Source organism: Cyanistes caeruleus, chromosome 7 (genome assembly GCF_971803275.1).
Source record: "Cyanistes caeruleus chromosome 7, bCyaCae1.hap1.1, whole genome shotgun sequence".
In the NCBI taxonomy this organism is placed as follows: domain Eukaryota; kingdom Metazoa; phylum Chordata; class Aves; order Passeriformes; family Paridae; genus Cyanistes; species Cyanistes caeruleus.
Window position 1 is genome coordinate 34,757,380 of NC_141707.1, and position 23,778 is coordinate 34,781,157.

A 23,778-nucleotide genomic window follows, 5' to 3' on the forward strand; every position below is an offset into this window, starting at 1 on the left:
ACAAATGCAAATTCACACTTCCTTTTGCTTATTCAACAGCCATGTTCCATATATAAACACTCTCTTCCAGATGTTTTTCTCCTTGTTAGCAGTACCTCTCATGTGATTGTAAAGTATTGCAGAGAGAGCCTTATTCTTCAATTCCACACTTAGTGAGGGGTTGCCATCTGCTGTGTGTGTCTGTTTGGAAGGTAAGCATTTTATCACCTGTTCCTGCAGATTGAGACCATAATGCTTTACCAGCCTTATTTATGAGGTCACCTCTGAATTTTTATTCAACTTTGTGAAAAGTGTAAGGAAGCAGAAAAATAAAGGCTATTGTAGCTTGAAGGTTGGAACGTTGCATGGAGGATTTTAACTCCTGTAGCTGTTTTGTTTCCTTTTTCTGTGCCCTTTATGATGGGAAAGGAAGCCAAACTGAGGTGGAGAAATGAGAATTCGCACTAGAAGTGTGAAGTGTATGAGTAATATCATGTTGTATTGACAATATTGCTTAAACTGTGTGGGTTTTGTTGCTGGCTTGGCGTGCTAATATTGATAGGCTTTTCCCATTTCGGTGAAAGGATGTGTTGGACTGAGCTTGATGTCAACTTCTGCGGGTCCCCCTACCCCAAGTTTTACTGCCTCAAAAGAGCTGTTGCAATGCACACTCTGTACTGGAGCCTCTTCTATTCCCATCACACAGAGAATTCCCCTAATGGCTTGGTGAGGTCTTCATCCTCTGGAAAGAGGGCTGGAGTGAAAGGGAGGGGAGTAGGAGGATGTCACATTCACGTGGGAGATGTCGTGCCTGATGTGACATCCCTGCACCCTAGAACCCAGTTACAGTCATGCTCCTGTCTTCTGAAGGCAGGAAAGGTGCAGCTCTGGGGGCACTGCTGCCAGTGAAAGACAGCAACCAGCTCCCAGGAGTTCTCCCACACAAATCAAGATGAACTTTGCAGGGTTTTTTTTCCCCTGTGTTTCCTTCCACAGCAACTCTTGAGAGTTATTTGGGGCGTGTTTAAGGAGGAAATCAATTCAGCTACTGTTCTTAAACAGCTGTTGGGGTAGAGGGAGCATTGTCTCTCACTGAGGCTTTATGTGCCTCTTTTGTCCTTTCAGAACTGCATTAACAACTGTCCACGTCTGCTTCCTTTTCTTCCTTTTCCCTTCTACTTCCTCTGCAATTCCTGTACATCATTTGTAGTTTGTTTTTTGTTGGTTTTTTTTACTCTCACAATATAGAAATAAATAATATCAAATATCTGCAGAACTTGATTGACTTTGTGTTTCTTGAATCTGAAAAAGCTCAAATTGTAGAGATTTGGTAAACTTACTTAATAACTTGTATGAGGCAGATCTGAATATTGTATAAATCATACAGAGCTTCAGCTTTCTGCTCTTTACTTACCTGGCAGCAGTCACATTGAAGAGACAATTCTGCCTAGATACTCAAGTTCTTTGGATAATTAGTTTATTTTTAATCACACAACTCAGATTTTGAGGTATCATAAGGATGCTGTTTGTGGGAATGGTTTTGACTTAATTTGTGTGTGTGCATGGGATAAGCATATTCATTACACTAGGGGACATTTCTAGTTGATTTAAGAGGTGCTAGTCAAGTTTTACTCACTTTCAGCAAATTCCTGAAGAGTGCATATACACATGGATATTTGGTAAACAGACATTTCATTGCAGAACTTTGAAGTCTTATTCATAAGGCAACTCAGACAAATCAGAATCTTCTGAGGATGAAGGTATCTGGAGGAAGGTACTACTGAAAAGAGCCAGTGGGAAGATCTTTAAAAGGGACCTGAAATTAGGTGTACTGCATTCTGGTGTTGCCTTAACTTAAATATGAGAATTAACCAAGCCTGTCTTTAATCGTTTGGGATGAAAGAAGATGCTTTTCATACACTTGCTTAGTGATATTTTGCAATGTATTCTTGGACTGTCTGGGAAACAGAATGGGCTTGATAGTAACCTGCATAAAATTTCATTGATAAAATGCTGTAATTATGGAAAGCTGTTGAGTGGAGAAATAAATGTAGCTATCCTTTCTTTAATACTGGATATACAGTTCTTTCAAAGCGTTTTCAAAAGACTTGTATCATTTACTCTGATAAAGGCAGCCAAGATTTGAGGCCAAAATACATTTGCTTGCATGTTAGAAATTGTGTTGATGAAGGAATGCTTATTGCTTGGAGGAAAAAAAGGGTTTTGCAAGATTTTAATGACTTTTTCTAGTATATGATTGCAAGAATTGTAGTATTTGCTCCAAAATTCTTTATCTGTATGGGTTGTTTTGTGAAAGCCAACTGTGCATAAATCAAGTAAGATGCTTGGCAGAATAGATATGAAGCATGAAAATTATTAATTTAGTCTTTGAAGTTTTAGTAAGCCTTTAGAAGCCTATACAATATACCAGCCTGGTGCCTTGGACTGTGTCTCCAGTGTGTATGTTCTCATTTGGTTGACTTTTACTGCTGCTCTTGTTACTGACTATGAGTTTGGTTACACACAGACTTGTGTTGATCCTGTTCTTTGGTATTTACAACTGTGTTGAAAATATTTCTGTTACAGCAGATCAAGATGAGCTAATGTAGGCTTATGGTAGTAACAGTATAATTCAAATAAGTGTGAGAAGCATTAAAATACCTTGTTTTTCTAAAACACCTTCACAGTTAACAACACAGTTGAAACAGTAAATTGTTTACAATTGTCAATTTTATGCTTAGCACTTTATAATTATTCTGTATTTCAAGTAACATATCAATGTGAAGAATTTGGTTTTTTACAGATGATGCCATGCTTACAGGAATATTAACTGAACTGGTGCCACAGTGTTTACGGATACTTCTAGAATTCCCATGTTAATTAATGTGCACCACTTTGGGTGCCTGGTTTGAGGTGTTCGGGTTTGAGCGGTTTTCCACTCCATCAAAATGAGATGCTTTACCTACTTAACTTTAGACTGGAGAAGTTATACCTGTTAAGGAACTGCAGCATCTGCATGGGATGAGAGGCTGAGAAAGCTGGGACTGTCCAGCCTGGAGAAGAGAAACTTTGGGGGATCTTATTAATTTTTATGATTGTCAGACTGAGGAGGTGTAAAGAAAACAGACTCCTCTTGATAGTGCTTTAAGATAATATTTATAGATAAATTAGCTCTTTGTGTTTCTTGTATATTCCACATACATGTCTGTGTCAGTGAGTGCTATCACAAACCTTGTAGTGTTTGTTTGAATTATTTGAATTGTGTGATGGACTTAATTAAAAAATTAATCCCTCACAAAGCCAAATAAAAAGTTTACAGCCGTGGAGAAAAATTTGATCTAAATCTAAAACCATAACAAAGATAAAAGGCCTTCTTATATTTTACTAGTAAATTTTAAAATAGAAGTATTAAATGTGTTCTGGGTGAGATTTATGTGATGGTGGCTCAGTGTGTCAGTAGACTAAGGCAATTAAATACTTAGGAGGGGCAAGGGAAGGTCAGCTGCCATTTGAAAAGCTGGATATGAAATCCTACACTGTCAAAAGTAGGCTTGCTTTTATGCAAGCTACCACTTAACAGGTGTTGGGAAACAAGGACAGTTTTTGTACTCTGAAACACCATGTTCATGTTCAGCCAAATGAATGATTTTTTTAAGAAGTTGAAAGTAGTTTGGTTTTCTTATCTCCATCTTATATTTCAAAAACTGAAATAGAGTTGCTCAGTCACTTTGCAAGGCTGTAACAATGGGTCATTGCCAGGCACTGCAGTAGGAGTTAAGGATCATGGAGAGATCAGGCACAATGCTGAAAACAGAAATGTAAAGAGAGAAATGCTGATTTGGGGTCAAACTTTTTTTTTCTTCCTCAAAGGAGTATATTGTTAATGATCTTTATAAAAAGAGTCTCTTTATAAAAAGAGACTTAAGTGCATTCAGTGGGTGGGTTAAGCACTCCGTGTATTATGTTTTATTTTCCTAAATGAAACTATCTGCTACTTTCACTACTTAGGGGGGGAAAAAAGGCAAAAAAGGAACAAAAGTGCTCGAGTATAGGTGATTTTATAGTAGTTTTCATTTTCTCTCGACTGTAAATGGATGTACTTTCACTTTGAGTAACATCATTTAGATGGATTTCTGAGTGATGAAAATTATGCCCTCTTAAAGTGCTGCAAGCCATGATTTATTTTTTTTGTAACTGACAAGTTCACCTCTAAACCATGTCCCTAAGAGCCATATCCATGTGACATTTCCATCCCTGAGGATTGGCTCCCCCACTTCCCAGGGCAGCCTGTGCCAGCGCTTGACAACCCTGTCAGTGATAACCCATTCACCTGCTTCTACTGTTAACTAAACCTACTTCAGTTTGCAAAGGATGAAAGGCTTTCCAAGGTTTGTCTTCTCATCTCTTTCTCCTTACCTTGACTGCCTGGCTGGGTCCCCATGGGCTGTCACTGTCACCGTGCCATCAGCTGTGCACTGGGATGGGATTTAAGGAGGCACCACAGCAGCCCCTGCCTGCTGCAGCCTCTGCAGGGTCCTTGTCAGGCTTGTCCTTGGAAAGCCACGTTTCTTAACAATGTGAGCTCCAGAAAGAGCAATAAGTTCCCTTGCAGGGGGCCCAGCGTTTTTGTGCACAAGTCCTGGCTGTGGTATCTGTATTTATTGAATTTATTAAGATTCTGCAGGACTTGAGGAAGTTGTAATACTATGAGGTCTTCAAGTTTGAATGACTGACCCAGACAAAGTTTTTCTGGACTAACTGGAGACAGAAATGTGCAGTATTCCTAAACTCTGCTGTCCCATCTGCCTGTGGGTTAAATGAATCCTGTCCTGGAAGGTCAGTCTGTCCTGCCTATGAGCCACATTTTTATTCCATCTGTTAATATGAATGTTCTGAAGATGATGCCAAGAAAGAGTTTACTAAAATAAACACTTTCTATGGGAATAGATAGCCCTTGAACTGATCAACTTTCTTTCTGAATACCAGAATTAAACAGATTTTGACCACCCTCTCAAAAGTCAAGTCCTGGAAAATGACTTCACACACACACACACACACACACACATATATATGTCCTTTCTCTTCAGATTCTTCTTCATTCATTATGTTAGTCTATTTTTCTGAATCATATACTATATATTAATTTTATTAATATATAATATCAATTATGAAGATATTGACATTCATAACATATAAAATGCACTATTATAGAAATATCTAAAATTCAGGTGCTAAACTGATACAATATTAAAAAAAGAGCTGTAACTTCAATTTCTTGTTATAAAGAAAATTTGGGATATGTAAAGCTTAAAATTCAGGTCTCTTAATTTTTTTTCCATGTTTAAGCAAATCACAAAGAGTAACTGAAAAGATGACTTTCAGTACCAGTATTCAAATCTCAAAGTTTTCTTATTCTCATGACTTCTTGTTACAGCTATGATTTATATTTCCAAATGTAGCAAGTATAATATTCCAAATCCTGAAGAATTTTTTTCTTTCCCTCCCTCTTTAACACATTAAGAAGGACGCAGGGAGGGAGAAAGAAGAAATAAGCTGGTGCTGAAAAATTCCAACCTCACTCCTACTCTTTTAGAAATTGCTGTTAGTATTCCTGTCTCCATGTGTGAGCCCGAGGTCTAAGCTTGAGGTTTAAACTATAAACAGAGATGAGATAATTTTGTACAGGAATAAATGTGCACAGATGGAGATAATCAGAAGTGACTTAAATGTGTGGGCTTTTCTGGAGGTGCCAAAAGCCCACCACACCACACTGACGTTGATGGGGACCACAGGTGTGAATTATGCTCAACCATACCCCGAGCCTGCTTTGTAGAAGGTGTTCAGACACCTACAGGAGTACCCAGGAGTGTCTCATTAAGTGCTGTGGGAGTTGGGTATTTGGGCGTGTTCATAAATCTCTGAGACGCCTCTTTGCATATTTATTGAGACTTCTTTAAAATTCTTGCTGTTCTGTTGACAGTTGCCATAATAAAAGTGACTTTTTCCCTTTTTTTCTTTTTTTTTTTTTTTTTAGCACTTGTCTTATAGTTCTCAGTTAATTAAAAGAAATCCTAATGTTGTGGGCTCAAGGGTAGAAACAACAAAAACTTTCAAGGACAGTACTTTGCATAACATGAAGGATGTCTCTAGGATTCTTTAACCTGTTGGATACATTAAAATTCAGGAAGAGGACCTTGGGTGCCTTAAAAGCCTTAATGATAAATGCAAAAAGAAGCCTTTTTAAAATAAAAACAACACTTCTGTAGATACACCTCTGAGACATCAATTCTTTGAAATTTAGAAGGGAAAATATTTTAGAAACTGTTAACAAATTCTGAGCATTTTTTTTATTGACAGTCATCTAGCATGACTGACAAAAACCCCCTTATTTTTCTTTGTGTTACTTCCATTTAAGGCACACTTCTGTAGTAAAGGAAAATGTTGGTATTGGCAGAGATTCAGAATTTTTTCTCACTCCTTAATAGTCAGAGTGGTTAACTGTGGATGGTAACAAAACGTTTTTTATTTAAGAAAAAAAACCTGTAAATTAGTATAATTTTTGCAATGACATAGTCTTGCATGTAATTCCTATATTGTACAGTAAGCCTCCGTTAAGCTAATAAACCAAACTTCATGTTCTTGAAATCATTTTCATTCCCAGTCTTTTCTAGCCACAGTATCAGCCTCTCTTTCCAAATTCTGAATGTGAGAATATTAGGAAAAAAAAAATAAAAGGCAGAAAACCCCCAAGCGTGAGTCTTGCAGAGTTTTGACACACTTTCTCTGAGGTATTGCCATTTTCATCCTGTCATGTAGCATAAATGTTTTAACAGGCAAACACACCTCCCCCCTTTCTAATCTCAATTTAGTGTAAAAGGATTTTTCTCTGGCCTCGCTGTGCTGACAGCTCTGAAGTTCTGTATTTTCCTGTACGCACTGGTCTGACCGTGTTCCCCTTGCCCATCCTTTGCTGCCTGCTGTTCCCCCACTGAAACATCATCAATTTGTCTTTACATTCCGTGTCGCCATCGTCCTCCCCCAGCAGGGTTTGCTCCGTGCCTCCCCCAGGGCCACGTGCTGCCCACGGTGGGTTTGCCTGTAGATACCCTGTGAAAAGCATCTCTTTGCTTTCTGCCTCCTTCCTCCCTAACACGGTTGAGAAATCTCCCTTTAATCTCAGCAAAGCCTGATGGTTCTCAGATCTCTTCTGAAAACTCTGCTTGGCTGTGATGACTTGGGGACAAGAAGGAAATGAGACTCTCGCTCTCGTTAGCAACACTTCCTGAGGTTTGTTTCTTTGTGTGTCCAATCCATCCACTTGTTCTTCTCTCTTTCTGTATGGCTTGGTTGCTAGGCACAAGGCAGACCTTTGCCTTTGGTATCAGAGAGTCCAAGGTATCCTAATCCCTGAGCAGGATTTACTGCAGTGCAAAGACCAGTTTGGAGAGGTAAGTCTGGCTTTAAAAATCCTTTCTGTATGGTAGGTGTTCACTCCGTACCTCAGTGAAATCCAACATTGGCTAGGAGGGATGTGTGCTAGTTTTCCTTTATAAAATAATCCTTTTTTATATTTCTTTGTTGTCCCATGGCCTATACCGTATTGTCCAGTTTGATGCATTTAGGTACCTAGAATCTGACTTTACAGACAGGAAAATGCACATAAGGGTTGCAACTTGACTTGTGAAAAATATGGTCACAACTGTGGGCCTTTTGCGATTCACAGGAATTGCATTTCTAGTTTATTATTTCGCACATATGTGTTTCTTGAGTTTTGGTGTGCCCTTGTAATTTCATTTTCTATATTGACTTAAAACCTCTTGACAATTTAGCCCTTAACTGCTGCACAAGCTAGTTTTTCCCTCCTGCTTTAGTTGAAAGCTTAGGTCTAATGAAGATGAATATATTGTCTGTGCCACTGGAATTTGTAACCAGCCTTACCTTCTTAAAAACTTAATTTTCTTTTAATTCTGATTTTGATGTAAATGGACATAAGGCAATGTGTTTTGTTGAAAACTAGGGATTGCAACTTTTCTTCCTCAATCAATTCTCTTCTTTTGTTTGGGTTTTGTTTTACTCTGTTTTAGCTGGTGCCATTTTTTGCTTTTCTTGAAAAATTGCACAACAGGTATTTGATTTAATATTCCTTCCAAACCTGAGGTTTCAAAACCTTTTTGCCATATTGCAATAAAAAAAAAAAAAAACCTCAGTGAAGGAGGAAGAATAGAAGATGTTAGTGAATATATTTTTATTTAAAATAAATTTAATTCAGTGGAAGACTATTTATTTTTAGTTATGCAACACTAAGTTTAAAAATGAATTCTTGTCAAGGTTCTTGAATAAAAATTGTGGGATGTCATGATGCCTTCCTGTTTTCAAAAGGGAAAAACTCTCTGCTCTTGTTCTTTTAAAATTACTTCCTTGGAATTGGCTGGAGTGTGGGGAGGTTTTTTGCTGGTGGTTTTGCTGACATTTCTCTAAGTCTTGCTTGCTTGCATTTTTAATCTTCCTGATGTTTATTTGCTTGCAGTGTTCGCAATGTCACTTCAGTTTTGCTCATAAAACTTCTTAGGCATTTATCTCTCACCCACTGCTAATGTTAGATCTGGGTTATTTGTGGTTCCTGCTTTGTCCTTCAAACTCCTTCCTTCTCCCTGTCATCTAAAAAAATAGAAATGTTGACTTAAGTGGGCAAAAATGCCAATCTACCTTTTTGTCCTCTCATTACCACACAGTCTGAAAGATGGCTTTCTTCTGTAATTTTGTAGAGCAGATTTTGCAAGAAGTCCTGTATGGGGTTTTTTCTTTAATCACTATATACACATACACTATATAATGCTGTGTATTGATTTTTTTGCCCCACTGGATTTATTATTCTAAAGTGATGCAACTCTTCTTATTTGGCTGTTGAGAGTTGACTCAGAAGTGGTTGACCTTGAGGGAAAAATGAGATATTTTTCCTAATGAAGTTTTGCCTTTAGTGCATTATAATACTTAAAAAGTAAATAACGGGAATTGCTGCTCCTACAAAACTCTGCCTTGGGTGGGTCATTCTTTGGTTGGATTTGGAGCTTGGAGTTTAGATGGCATATAAGCAAAGGGGAAAGAAGAGCAAGACGAGATATTCAAATCATATTTGATTAAGTAAATCTTACAAGATTTGAAAAATCTGATATGCAGCAAAATCATTCTATTCTCTAGCAGTATGTGCTTCTTGGCTTGTGCTTATATAAAAATGCAAAAAGGGTGTTATGCAAGGGAGTGTTTCTTTGCTTGACACTCACTACGCAGCCACCTGTTTAAACATGGATTCCCAGTGCAAAATCTACAGCATGGCTGCTGGTGATGAACCATGTTTACCAACCTTCAGGAAACCTATTCTGTTGTTAGCAAAATACAATTTTAAAGCCTGATTTTTGGAGGGAGTACTTGGGCTGGGAGGTGGTGGTGTGCTAGTAACAGACACTGAGCTGCCAGCTGACTCCTGCAAAGAGCTCTGCGCAAGGGTGGGTTTAAAAACATCTCTTTTGGACATCTTCAGATTTCATAGTATCAAAAAAAGCCTCGTGGCACTCTTGTGCAATATTTAATATGATGACACTTGACTAGTGTTCTAACCTCAATGTCAATAAATGTAATTAATTATGCATTGTTGGGGCATTGAGGGGAATTTATTCTCAAAATAAATGTGGAGGTACTAATGGAAATTGCCAAAATCTATAAAGGATGTTTAGTTATGTCTCTTCTGTCATCTGTGGTTAGCTGTGTGGTATGTGGTGTTTCTGAGTATCTTTCCTATGTGACTCTGTGTGTGAAATAGGTTAAAGACAGTGTCTGGTTTGGAACATTTGAAAGTGTTACTCTGAATTGTCACTGACCACGTGGAATGATGTTCACTAATTTAAATAAGTAATTAATGGAACCCTAGACCTTGGAATTCTTGAAGCATAGATGCTTAATATGTAATTTATACCAAATATTTTCATCATCCTGCACGTAGATCTTGAATATGTTCTTGCAATGTCTGTGGTTTTGTTTCCTGTTACTGTCTGTCTCCAGAATCCTTTTACTACCTATGAAGCAACATTTACATAGACCCATAATGTTTTTATGCAAAGATAATGTTACATTTTGTCCCTGAGGACTACTGAAAGCTGTAGAAATTATTATACTCGTGAATGTATATACATGTGGTGGAGCAAACCCTATTTACTAAGGACTGGATCCTTATGGTTTGAATTGATGCAAGTGTTTGGAAGATAAATTACATAGAGAGCTGACCCCATGAGAAGTTAATCTTTTGATATTGATAAGACTAATGGTAATATTGAGGAATAGTTCTGAACAACTTTCCCATTATCTTAAATATTTTATTTAAGGAAGGTATTGATACAGGAAGTTCTATTCTCTGTTTGTGACTTCCTCATAAAGCTCCACCTGTTTCCCACTCAAGACAGAACTTTTAGCAGCTGAAGCAACAACTTTTGACAAGAGAACTGTTTCCTCTATCAGTAGCTAAAGTCCTATTTGTGTATGGAAACATATTAGTTATGCTTTGCTACTTGCACCTGTGGTTGCCTTTGTGTCTGTTGGCAAGTCACTCAGCATGTTGATTTAGCATTATTTCATGTTCTGTGTTTCCTTGGTCTTGCTTGACCTGGTGTATTCAGCCGTTCAGTTTGTGCATTGTCAGTCAGGCTGCTCTCTTTAGTATCTTTTCATCTGCTTAACATTCATTTCCTTTACTCTCTTAGATTTGCATTTAGATGTTTTCTTACCTCATGTCACTCAGGGAATTTTTTCTTTCTTTCCCCTTCCTCATCTTTCAATTTCTTTACCAGCTTAATACCTTGTGTTTCTTACAGTGGTTTCCCCACTCATCAGATTTTCAAGCTTACATATTGTTTTCTCTACAACTTTCTTCTCCTATCTGCTATTCTGAAATTTCATCTCTTACTGCATCTTAAATGCAGATGACATTTGCAAGTTCTTGCTCACAATTAAAAGGAAGAGCTTAGCTCTGCTTTCCTATTGATAATATTATTTATCTGTAATCTGTTGTACCTAGAATGCAGGAATACAAAATTTCTCCCACTTTGATTTTATTCTATTGTGATTTCCCAATGAAACAAGACCCTTTCAGTCACCCAGTTTTGTCCTTCATACTTCCAATTCCTGTTGGAATTTCAGTCAAATTGGTGATGAAATTCCTACAAGCTTTCTGTGAATCAGTAGCTGGCTGAGAAAGCTTCTGCTTCCACAGCAAGGGAAGACAGGGAATAAGAAAAAAAGCAGAAGAGGTGGTAAAAAGTAAAATGTAGAAAACTGGATTGGTATTCATCTTTGCAGTATTTTGTTGCAAAGGTTTGGGGACTGTAAAAGGAAGAACGCCTGGTGTGGGTAGCCTTAGCAGGTTACAGAGCTGCAGGAAATCAATAAACCCTTTTGGATAAAGTTAAATCTCATTCATGCATGAGCTGAACTATTTTCAAGTGTGTTCTTAGTATATCTGGAATTGTGTGCTGATCTATAACTAAAATGCATGTAAAGGGAGTGATAGGGGTTTTGTCTTTTTGACCATTGAAATTACAAATTGCATTATGCTACTTGAGAGAATAACTACAGGCAATTTATTTATGCATTTACTTACTTGGCAATTTTCTTCATATCTGTATATGACAGAAATGAGTTTTGTAGCTCAGAGAATTTTAACGTGCTCAAACATGGGTTTGCATGAGACATGCTTTTGGAAGTGTTTTCATAACCCATAAATAAAACTTTGAGATAGGTATATATATGTATTGTTATGTATATTATGTATATACATACATAATGGAGTACTCTTGGACACCACAAACTGAGTTGCTCTGTAATGAAAATATTCCAGGAGCACAAGTGATATCCTCAAACTGTTGGTATTTGTTCTTTAAAACCAGATTAGATACAATCCACAGCACTGTCCTCCCAGTACTGACACCCACGCCTCTGAGCTGAAATTTGGTGTGAATGTCATGTCCTCAAAACCTATCGGGTTCTTTTGCAGAAGTGCTCCTGTTCTGCTGTGGTATTTGCTCACTTAAATAGAGATTTCAAGACCTAAGCTGTGATTCTATGTCTATTAAAGACAGACCTCAGGCTTTATTTTCTGATTTTCATAAGGACAACTTTGTTATTCAAGTTTACCTAGAACCTTGGAGAAGGAAGAGGAAGCTCATGACTACTGGTGCATTCAATATTGTAAATAATTAAATTTTCCAAGATGTTAACGTACATTTATTTTGAAACTGCATTGCAGGGGGAATAATGGTTTGCTTTCAGCACTGAAAATTAAGCTACTTTTTATACCAAACCTTGAATGGGAGTATTGATAATAGCTTCAACAAAGCATGCTTTGGGAAGGAGGCCTTTCTAGTAATTAGGATTGATTATTTATAAAAAGCACTGAGGCATTAAAGAAAGTTCATTATCCAAACCATTACTGCACTGTGGACCAGAACCAGCAGATGAAATAGCTTTTTCAAGCAGTAGCTTATCATTATCTAGAGAACCTGAAAACCTGGGAGCAAGAGAGGCTAAAAGGAGGGATTTTGTTGTTTAATGATGGGACGTAAGCAATGAAGAGAGCTTAGGGGGTTCTGTATGCATCCTTTAGTATTGTGTTGTGTGAAACACCAGATCAGGAACCTGTGCTGCTTGCTAGGACATTTTCACATTATTTTTATTGTGGTGCTGGGGTTATGTGTTGTCCTGCCTCTCCCTACCTATCAGTAGTCTGGAGCAAAACCACAAAGTCCTATTACTAATTCATTTTCCTTATGCTGCCTGTGCAGGCTGTTTTCTACACGTCACTTCTTTCTTTTTTTTCCCCATTTAGCTTTGTAAGAGCTACAGCTGAAACAAAGCTATTCCTCAGAGTTTGCCAGTACAAGTTGTTCTACAGCTGTCTAGGGATGCTGAAAGAGGGGAGGCTGTTTTCCACCTCCTCAAAATAGTTCAGAAGTTGTGCCCTGTGATAAACCAAGTGCAGCTCATTTGTTTGCAGAGGAAACTTGTGTAGTTTATTAGATCCTGCAGATCTAACAATGACTGGAAAGCTGATGCTCTCCCAGCAGTGCAGTGGTTACAGTCAGTGACAGGATAGAACGTGGTTATGCTTGTCCTCACCTGGCTGTCTTTGAAAAATTCTGTTGGGGTCACGGTCACATCGTTCAGTATTTGTTGTATTTTCTCACAAAGCCTTAAAATTCTTAACAGCATTGTGAGAATCATGTGAATCATGAGAATCATCAGAGGTTTTGTGTGAAGGCTTGTGTTATTACTGTTTTCTTATGGCTGAATGGATCTGAACTGTGTAGACAGTGAAACTTTTGTCTTTTATTTCCTCTAGCATTACTTTCAAGCCCTGTGCTCTAAAGTTCTTTCTTCTTTCTTTAACTGAGGTTTCTAACAGGGCTTCACTGCACTTGTACAGAACTTCATGTATGTCCCTTTAAATATTTTGACATCTCTGTGTGACAGATTGTTGCTCCTTACAAAGGGAAATAAGAAATACTGGCAGTTTTCATTCTTTCATTTCAATTAAAAGTGCTTCTCTAATCTTTGGTGGTATCAGCTGTTGAAAAATACCAGTGTTAAGCAACAGGATATATGCAGGAAAGAGGTTAAAATGTTCTGCTGCCCTACTAACGTTTGAATTAGATTACAAATTACAATTTCATCCTTTCAATAATAAAGAAAAGGTCTTAAATGCAGATTGATAGAATAATCAGCAGCACAGTTGCTTCCAAACAGGTGACAGTGTTGAAATTTTAATTCCATTAAATTTTGTTCTCTGGAGATGCAGCTTGTACTTTCAGCCATTTGTCTAGCCACATAAGCTGGAATGTGTTCAACGTGCTTGCCAAGAACAAATCCATTGGAAGAAATGTTATACTTTGACCCAAGTTCAAGAAATTCTAAAGCAATAAAAAGATAAATATTTCTGAAAACTTATTTAATGTTCAGCTTAGCTGTTTACTTTTTTGTCCTCCCTGTGATCTGATATGCAGTTGCTTAATGGCATGCACATAAAAAACTTCTATATATTTATATATTATAAATATTTATTTATTTATTTATTCCTCTATTTAAATATGACTTTTTTGTCTCTTCCTTTGGTGTTTGGCCTTTGCAAAAAGTTTGTGTGTAGAATCCTGTAGCAACAGTTAATTTAAACCAAATTTAATGAGAATTTATTTTTGTTTTGATTACCTACAATTCCTAGCAAATGGTAAAAAATTCAAGAAGGTTAACTCTTTTACACAGGCGTACTTAAATTCTTTGTTTTCTGTTTTTCAAAAACTTTTTCAGTAAGGTGTAGTGAGTATTTTGAGTATGAACATGCTTGGATCTTTCCTTTAATAACTTTTTTTTTTTTATTAATTTAATTTTACTTTAACTCAATTAAATTTTTGTTTTTTAAGTAACCTTTATTTACTTTTGGCTAGCTGTCTGGGGTCCAGCACAATGGCTGAAGACCACATTTAATGTGTGGATTTGATAGGGGATGATAGCTGGGCATCCACATTGATGAGAGCTTTCTTGTTGAATACAAAGAAGGTTTTGACTTTCCTCTGAGAGTTGGACAGAGCTCCTGTAGAGAGTTGCTTGTTTTTCCTCTTGGACAGACCACAAGATGTGATGTAACAGGCTGATTTGTGGTTAATAGCAGTGGGTGAGATTGGAGCCTGGAGTATCAGCTTGATGCAAGAAATGAGCTAATGGATCCAATTTCTATATAATAAACTTAGTCATTCTTGGAGTGCTTCATAATTTGGTTGCTTTGCTAATAAACTGAAGTTAATTTTTATTATTCATTAAAAATAAATAAAGTTTTCTGGCTAAGTTCATAGCAATGCTTGCAGCTCTTGCTGCCACAGATACCCTGTGCCCAAAAGAAGTGGGAGAGCATTACCAGAACCCAGGGTTGCTGTGTAGGAACTGAGAATGTTTTGCTCATGAATCTGGAGATCATCCAGGTGATCTGAAAAGGGTGAGGCCCTGCTTCTCTGCAGGTGCCATGGTTTTGTCCTTCAGAGGGCAAATGTTAAATGTAAAATTGAGAATGACATAAGAGAATGTCAAATATTAGCCTTTCAGTGAGGGGAGTTGCAAGGAGGGGAAGAGAAAAATATATGTACTTTATGCATAGTAGAAATATGATAAAACTTACTGGCCATAAGTCCTATTTTTAAAATTCATAAAAATTAATGAAGTAGCTTAAAGGTTTGTTTGTGCAGTGGGCTTCAGGGAGTCTTGAAGCCATGAAAACATGTCTCATGGGTACTTTTTTCACCGGTTTTAGGGATTTTGTAGGTGATAACTGGGGCTCTCAGGCTCTGTAAGTTACTTTCTTGAAAAAAAACCCAAAAAATAACCAAAACCCAGAAAAAAAAACCCCAAAAACTATTTCCTAATCTCTCGGTCAGCATGCTGACATTCCAAAATGTTCTTTTCAGTGAGAAAATGCTATTTTGGGCATGTGGTTTTAATGCAGCAGCAAGACGAAGGTTATTAATATTCTCTGTCCTTTGACTGTAAATAGCTGTAAAAATGTACACTTCTTTTGCCTGTTGAAGGTCAGGAACATTTCTGATTTTCTGAACTTCATTGAAGTCCTATTCCTAGTCCTAACATTCGTTCAGTTTATTGAAAGAAGATCAGGTTGGTTTGTGATTAGGTTCTTAAATGCATTGCCTGGAGTGTTTCTAATCAGTAAACAGCGTATGTACCACAAGGATTTTCCCTTATGGATTTCCCTCTAATCCTTTTCCCCCTTATCTGTTCTTTCCTTTTCCTCCCTGAAATATCACAGTAAGCAAACTGCATGAAAGAAAGAACATCAGATGGTTTAAGTTTTGTGGGACTGAGCTACAGCAAGTGATGTGCTAGGTAGAAAATTCGAAACACTTCAGTGTTTCAACTCTGTGAAAGCACAGACCCACATGGGGGAATTAAGGTGGGATGCCACCCAAATTGTTTCTAAGTGGGGGAATTTATTTTTGAAAGTGAAGGCAAGCTGCTTGCTCGAGATGAAAGTTTACTTGTTTTTATGGCACCTTATCAGAGACTGCTTTCCCTTCCTTCAACTTTCATCCCACCACCTCCTGCCAATTTGTACTACATGCAAAAAAGCAAACATGACTCCCAAACCTGGAGTATTTATACTCTTACTCTCCTTCAGTCCATCTGTCCTGCTGCTTCTGTTGTGACCCAGCGTTGTTTTGCTTTTCTCAGTTCATGGGATTACATCCCAAATTGCCACTTCAGGCACAGTACATGGTGCCACATCAGCTGTAGAGGGGTGGTGAGCGAGAAGACACAGTGACATCTGTCAGCTAGCAGAAGAGAATGGGTTGGCAGAAACATTGCTGAAAATAAAATTGAGCAGCAGAAGGAACAGCAAAACTAAGACTCCGTAATACAGTTAAGGGAAATGGCTTCATGCATTTATTTTCTATATTAAGGAACATAAATTATAAAATGTGTAGTTAGCAAAAGTGTGCATAAATCTGGTATAGTTGCATGATTTTTTTCAGCTTCTTCCTGAAGAGTCTGTGAGCCTGTGTAGGGAATATGTACGGCTTCAACCACTTGGAAGCCCGCACCTAGACTTAGGACTTGCAGATCTGAGCTGGTATTATCAGCTTTGCTGGCATGCTTCTACTTCTTCCAGGACCTTCTATCAGCTTTTCATCAGACTTCTGCCATTTATTGGACTGATCACAACTAAATAAAGGAAGTTTATTTTAGTATTAGCAACACTGTTTTGAGTTGGCTTCAAATTTATGATTTGACCTATCAAAATGAATGTTCTTTTGTTTCTGTGATCCACTCAGGCAGGATACAGCCCTTGGCACCCTAAGCAGGTGTGGATTCAGCCTTTGCTCGTCCTGCTGTCTGATCTCTGCTTTTTAAATTTGATGTGGTTAGTGGCTAAACAGCAGCTAAATTGCTTCTGAGCACTCAGTGTAACTGAGGCCACCAAGTTTTGTTTAGATGTGTGGATAGCTCAATGTTAGTGGAGTATGTTCCCTAAATGTATTGGTTAATTAATTGCAGTGTCAGTACTGGAGTCAAAATGTGTGTGGTACAAAGGCACTTGACAATGGTATGAGCACACATCGTGTCTAAATGCAAGTAATCTTATCAGAAATCAGGTTTCTTTTTCTCTTCTCTGATCCTTTCTTATCTTCTACCAACACAGCATGTGACTGTTCTTTGCTTTCACTTGCCTGCATTAAGTAGGAGGCTGTAACTTATCGTTGTTAATGCTGTGGTTTGAAAAAAGGGAAGGTAGATTGAGCCTCCAAAGGGACTGAGGGAAGCCAGCATCTCACAATCACAGCATGGACTGCAGTGTTTCAGAACACAGACTGACTGGCCAACTGGGGTGGGACATCTGCTGGGATATCCCTGCAGGAATAAACAACTGCAATACCAGGAAATCCATTCATTTGCATTTGGTTGGGGTATAGTGCACATCTGTTTAGGCAATACAGCTGCAGTAGGAGACTGTGGTTAACATCAGCCTGGAATTCTAGTTTTTGTGTACTGGAAGTTTGTCTGGCTTAAACTCTTAAAACGTAGCACTCCCAGTTTGGACTCTTTACTCCTAGAAAAGAGGTTTTAGAGGATTGCTTATCCCTTTTAGGATGTATTGCATCAGTTTCTGCGTGAAGCCTGACTTCTGGCATCCCTTAGCAGAGGAGATCTGGGATAGGGGCAGGTGGTTTTGCTCACCCTGTGTTTTCTGGCTGTAGTTCTGGTGTGCTGGCAGCCCACTGGCTTCACACTTGAATTATCTACAGCTTTTAGGTTAAAATGCCCTTGGTAAGAATAGAGGAGGTTCACATCTTGGTGTTTGTCCTTGGCTGGTCTGTAACAACTTGTTCTAACAAAATCAAACAGTTGCAAACAGAAGGGCGGCTTGCCCTCTTCAGGAAACAATCTGGAAAAGAGGTCAGTATTTTCATTAGGATCCTGAGGGGAGGGGTTGAAGAGCACCTCTTGGAGCTGGTTGTGGTACAATAACTGCAGGGTCAGGCAGGGTGGTATGAGGCTGCATCTGAACACACATTGCTTGTGTCTGGATGGATATTTGTAACAGGAGAATGAGAGATTGCTGTGACTGAAGGTTTAGAAGACTGATGAAACAAAGCAGTTTAAAACCAGCTTTAAACTTTATAACAGAACTTGGGTAGATTGACATTCATTGACAGTACATGTTACTAAAGGCTGAGTTTTACTCATTCCTGGTCATTACCACTGCCTAGTCAAAGCAATTAGTCTGTAAAAGTTTCATTATAAATTGTGAGCAGAGGATACCACAGAGCTGGTGCCATGGATGGGCCTGTCACAGGTACCTTTTTCTTGTTGCTAAGCAGTACTATGCCTCCTTTTCAGCTTTTGCTGCTGTTAAAAGAAAAGCAAGTTATTTTCCAAAATTCAAGGTTGCATCTCATCATTGACTGGTAATTTGACCATCACTGAGTAACTCAAAATCGAGGCCTCTCCTTTCAACCTGTATTTTCCAGCCCTTGGTTCTTATCTCATATCTGAGCTGTTTGCTGTAACAAGAGGTACCTGGTACCCAGCTCTAGCTCATACAGTTATTTCTAAAATAATTTCTTAAGCATAAGAGGCCAGAATTTGGGACTTGCACATTTGGCATTGGAATGCAGGCCTTCTCCTAGCAGTGACAATACTATTTTAACTGAGCCACATGGTACAAAAATACATATCCACTGTTTACTAGTCATGATGTGTCAGGTTGCTTATGTTTGAGTTTATAACAGACTAATAATTAAATACCAGTCAAGGTGCTGTTTTTAATGGTGCAAAAGCTTCTGCTTTTGCTACAGATAATTAAGGTTTTAGAACTGTGTAGCTACTGATGAATGGTGCATTCAACTGATGAAGAGTTTAATCCTGAGTATCCTGATTTAATCCTGAGTATCCTGAGGATACTGGTGTTCCAAGCTTACCCTAAGTACCATTTCTAATATAGGTACAGATTGGACAGAGAATATCAAGCTGTGTATATGTACATACTTATAAAGAGACTTTGCTTAATCTCTTGTAGATGATTAATTCTCCTTCTTAAAAAGTGAAGAGGAATATGTGGATATATGTCACCAAAATCTGTTCACATGAAGATGAACTGTTTGTACTTTATTTTAAACATTTAAAAAAAAAAAATAGTTAAATCTTAAAATGCTGAGAAATGTGTGGTTTGCACCCCTAAAATACAGATCATTTTAATTAGGGTGCTTATCTGAGCTGATTCTTGATAGCATGAGGTTTCTTTTGTAGCAATGACATCAGCATGGTAATGTTATCCTCTCTAACTAGTGAATGACCAGCTGTTGAACAGTTTATTAAATCCAGAACAGAAAAAAAGCTGTTTCTAATGAAGCTGTATAATAACACTTTTAGAATTTTAAATTTCTTATGCCTGTGTGAACGGGTGTAAGGGTAGCCCTTTTTCAAAGAAATATGTGAATCATTTTTGTTCAGGGTAGGGGACGTTGAGTTGTAAATTGTGGTATGTTTTTTACAGAAGCTGTAACTAGTCTGTTTAAAAACAACCCCAAAAAACCCAAATACTTGCCTACCACCCCTCAGCATGTTGTTTCAGTTGTGGTGGGATTTTGGCTGGTCAGAGTTGAATTTGAGAAAGAACATAACAAAGATGCTGTTTCTTAGAGGTGTTCTTGCCCTCGTGTATCCTTTCATCCTGTTTTTCACACTTGGTGTTTACATTAACTGATCTACGTCAGGAAGAATTATCTTCCTAAAAGTTTCACAAACAAACTCACAGCTATAACATCCAGTTTACAGAGGGTGCTGGAACTACTTCAAGAGATGTCTGAAGAATGGGACCACATCTTTGCAAAGTTTAAAAAAGGGGTGGGGAGTGGCTACAAAAAAAAGCACCTGTCATTCTTTAGAGGCACAAACAGAAATGGGTGTCCATATCCTCTTTAGATATGTGCATTTGGAGACTAGACTAGGAAAAAGCATTAGTAATTAACAGGATTTCCTCCTTTGGAACTTTTATAAGATGTGCAGGAGAATAAGGGAAATACACCACCACCTGAAGTTTTGGGGTGTCTTATTTGGTATGGCCAGAGAGATAAAAGTCAAAATCCATCAGTGATTACAGCAGACCAATGTGTGTTTATTGCTTCAGCTCTTGCTCAGTTCAGTTATTAATTTCCTGTCAAAACAGAAATACACAGAGACATTTCTGTGCTGCTGTCTTCATGCATTCCACATCACCCCTTGATGTCTTCTGTCCACTGCCCACTTAGGTACTGAATAATGACTGGTTATAGGTCTGTGGTAATCATTAACTGGGGAATAGTTGTGTTGCAGTGCTTGACAGCTGTCAAATCTAGGATTAAATATATACCAAAATCAGTGCAGCTGTCTGTGGAAGCTCAGGGGACCACAGGGATTCTGCTGTGCACTTCATAAACCTCCATGGCCACCAGCAGTGCTGTAAAGTTAATTAGTTAAGTACATGTTGTTGGGTGCTCATCAAGTTGCTGGCCACTGGAATTGCTTGAGGAAAAATAGGGCTTATTGGTGATATTTGTTTGTTTATTGAAATAGAGGGACCATTCTTCCATCTGTCAATGAATTTTAGTCCTTTCTTATGGGAAAAGTTTAATATTTGCCATCTACCTTCTTAGAGTTTTTAAGTGGATTTAAGATTTATTTTTCTGTTGATAAATAGAACAGAAAAGTCAACACCTCGTTAAGGAGATCATTCTCATAGTTCAGTGTCATTATGCTGTTTCTTATACCATCTTTCTTTCTGTTCTGAAACTTTAAAAGGAAGAGTGTGAAATACTTGGATTTTTAATTGCTGGTTTTAATGTTAATTATGTTCAGGGTTTTGGGTTTTTTTCCCCCTAAACAACTAGTCATAAACAATCATTAGCACTTGTCTGTTAAAATATGGTGGTGATAGGTTTACTTTCTTATTTAGTGTTTTCTGCTTCACAGACAAGTGATAATTGAGGAAGAAATATTGACCATTTAACCACAGATCTTATTGCTGTAGAGGTTGCTGTCAGTGCTTACTTGAAATTAAGTCACTGAGGGAGTTTATCTTGAATATATTCGATTTGTTTTTAAAGTCGTGGTATAGTGTTAGACTATGGAATTTTCCATATTTTCTTGCTCCCAATATTGCAAAAGAATAGTAAAACTTTTCAGCTTTTAATGGAGCAACAATATTCTACTATATAGTCAGACCAAAAATATCTTAAAACTATAGTTAAACAGAAAGAAGTAAAATTCTTTCCTGCCATTTATTGGAAAATTAACTGGAATTTATATAGAGCAGCAATAAACAGAGTCCTTCATTTTCTCTTTTGAGACTGTTCATTTTTTTAACTGAGATATTTTCAGTGTGAAAAAGCCAGCTTGAGGGCTTTACGATGTTTTTCACTGTACTTGCAATTAATTTCTCTGCCCCTTTCCTCCTTAAGCAAGAGATGGCTGCAGATTGTTCTTTTAGCAGTGTGATTGCACAGGACAGTGTCTGCCTTGCCTGCTTTAGTTTAAGTAATGCACATTCACTTCTTCAATCAATCCAAATCAATGTGTGAAATGTGCACACTCAAGACACGTTGAAGATAAGTGCTCCAAAGGTATTTTTGTCCTGCTGCAGAACTCCTGGTTCAACTGGAAGCAGAAGATCTATAGGGAATTTTAACAAGCAGGGAGCGCTGCTAGCAGGGATCTGAGTAATTACCCTATTAAAACAGAGCAACATCTGCATTATCTGTGCAAGCACAGAATGGAAAGGAACATTATGTTCTCTAATCCTGTCTGGGAGCATTATGAAGTTAAAAGGATAACATTTTACCAAATCTGTGTTCTAACATGATAGGTTACACTTAATTACCTTTTAATTACCCCTCTTCTAGTTGGACTTCAAGCTAAGGACCCTGCCTCTCTCATCACAGACCATTTCTTGCCTTTGGATTCTTCATGCCGGGTTTTGTAATAGAGTTTACCTGGAAAAGTTAGTCCTACTGTATCTTGAAGACCTTTATTACAATTATTTTTCCCTTATGTATGAAAAGCTCTGAGAATATTAGTTCTTGTATAGAAGACATGTTGCAGCATTCAGAAGTTTGTGTTTTCGATTTAGTAGCAACGAGCAGCCTCGTTGGATTATGTTTTATGGATGAGGAGTAACTATGCACAGCAGAGGCCACACAGGAGCAGGACATCATTCCAGCCTCCCAACTGCTTGCAGTGGAAGCCAGGAGTGTGTATTGGCTTAAATAATGTAGATTTCTTCTTTCCTCTGTACCCCTGAGGGAGTCTGATTTCCTGATCACCTATCTAGCCATATGCTGTAGCTCTTGCCAGGAACTCCGAGCAGTGTCACTGCCAGCTAAAATTACTTGTTTTCTGAGAAGTGAATTACACTGAGAATTGTCTGAAATTGCTGCACTGGCAATATCACAAAGTTTTGTGTACACACACACACACAAATAAATATGTAACAGCAGCCTTACTTTGAAATACAGCTTAGAAACCACTTCAGGCAGGGAATTTGATCCAGATCCTGTGAGGTGTTCTCCACCTGCTCGGGCACATCACTCCTGCTTTGTTGTCTTTCCAGTGCTTTTCTCAGCCTCTTTTTGCTCTGGCTACTACAGTACAATGATGAGACATGCAAATTAAACATTTATAAAGCAAGCATATTGTCTGCTCCTGGTTTGTACCGGTTAGAGGGAGGACATAGTGTGGCTAATAAAAACTTCACGTGTGCTAACTATGCTTTTTTCTCTCTTCTTTCAACAGGATGGAACTGAAACGCAGATATGTGTTGACAAAGGAGCTGGAATAAGACTGAGTCCTGCTTTGTGATATTTTTATACCTGGACCATGAACTTGCTGTTTGGCTTCATGCTTTAGGAACCTTTGTAGTGACTGTGTGAAGCTGTTGGGAATCATGGCATTCTCTCCATGGAAGCTGTCCTCTCAGAAACTTGGCTTTTTTCTGGTGACTTTTGGTTTTATTTGGGGAATGATGCTTCTGCATTTTACTATTCAGCAGCAAACACAACATGAAAGCAGTTCAGTCCTGCGTGAGCAAATTTTGGATCTCAGCAAAAGATACATCAAAGCATTAGCTGAAGAAAATAAAAATGTTGTTGATGGGCCTTATGTTGGGACAGTGACAGCATACGGTAAGTGTGTCTCTGGATTATCTGATAATCTCATTAAGGCTTTTTCCTCAATTGTCCAAACATTTTGCTTCATAAAGCTGCTTAATTAGCAGTACTTCCCTGTGCATTTTCTGTTCAAATGCAGAAAATGGCCTTCCCTTTTACGTGAGACAAATAGTACATTTCCAATCATTTGGAAATGAAGCTGTCTGATAATTTTTATTACATCTCTCTATCTAGTATGCCTTAGGTTATTTGTTAGAACCCAGTTTTAAAAAACTTTTTTGGTGTTTTTGAGAAAGTTGGGAGGCTTTTCAGTTTTCATTTCTGTGATCTAAGAAATTCCCTGTGGAAAAACTTGCCTTGGTTATAAAATGGAGACTGTTACATTTATTTCTTCTTTCCCATTTCACGTCTTTGTTCAGTCGATTTACTTAATGTTTAAGTTTTTTTTATCTGGAATAAGCTTAAATTAAGCTTAAGTATATCCTATTTGCCTCAGGGCAGAAAACTCCATGAGTTTTAGTGCTTTGTTTGGCACTAGGTTTTAATGCTTACTCTC

At 37.9% G+C, this 23,778-nt stretch overlaps 1 protein-coding gene across 7 annotated transcripts in view; it reads left to right on the forward strand.

Annotated features, from left to right (window-relative positions):
- MGAT5 (alpha-1,6-mannosylglycoprotein 6-beta-N-acetylglucosaminyltransferase) overlaps window positions 1-23,778 on the forward strand; it is a 113,618-nt gene that overhangs the window by 19,196 nt on the left and 70,644 nt on the right. For 5 of the 7 annotated variants that reach the window (XM_086898681.1, XM_086898679.1, XM_086898685.1 and 2 more), the window contains one exon: window positions 22,849-23,237. In XM_086898681.1, the coding sequence (XP_086754807.1) occupies window positions 23,000-23,237 (238 nt within the window). In that variant the 5' untranslated portion in view covers window positions 22,849-22,999. Of the gene's footprint in view, window positions 1-7,127; window positions 7,267-7,333; window positions 7,428-22,848; window positions 23,238-23,778 lie in introns of those variants that run through there. The other 2 variants (XM_086898683.1, XM_086898682.1) reach the window with 2 other exon arrangements.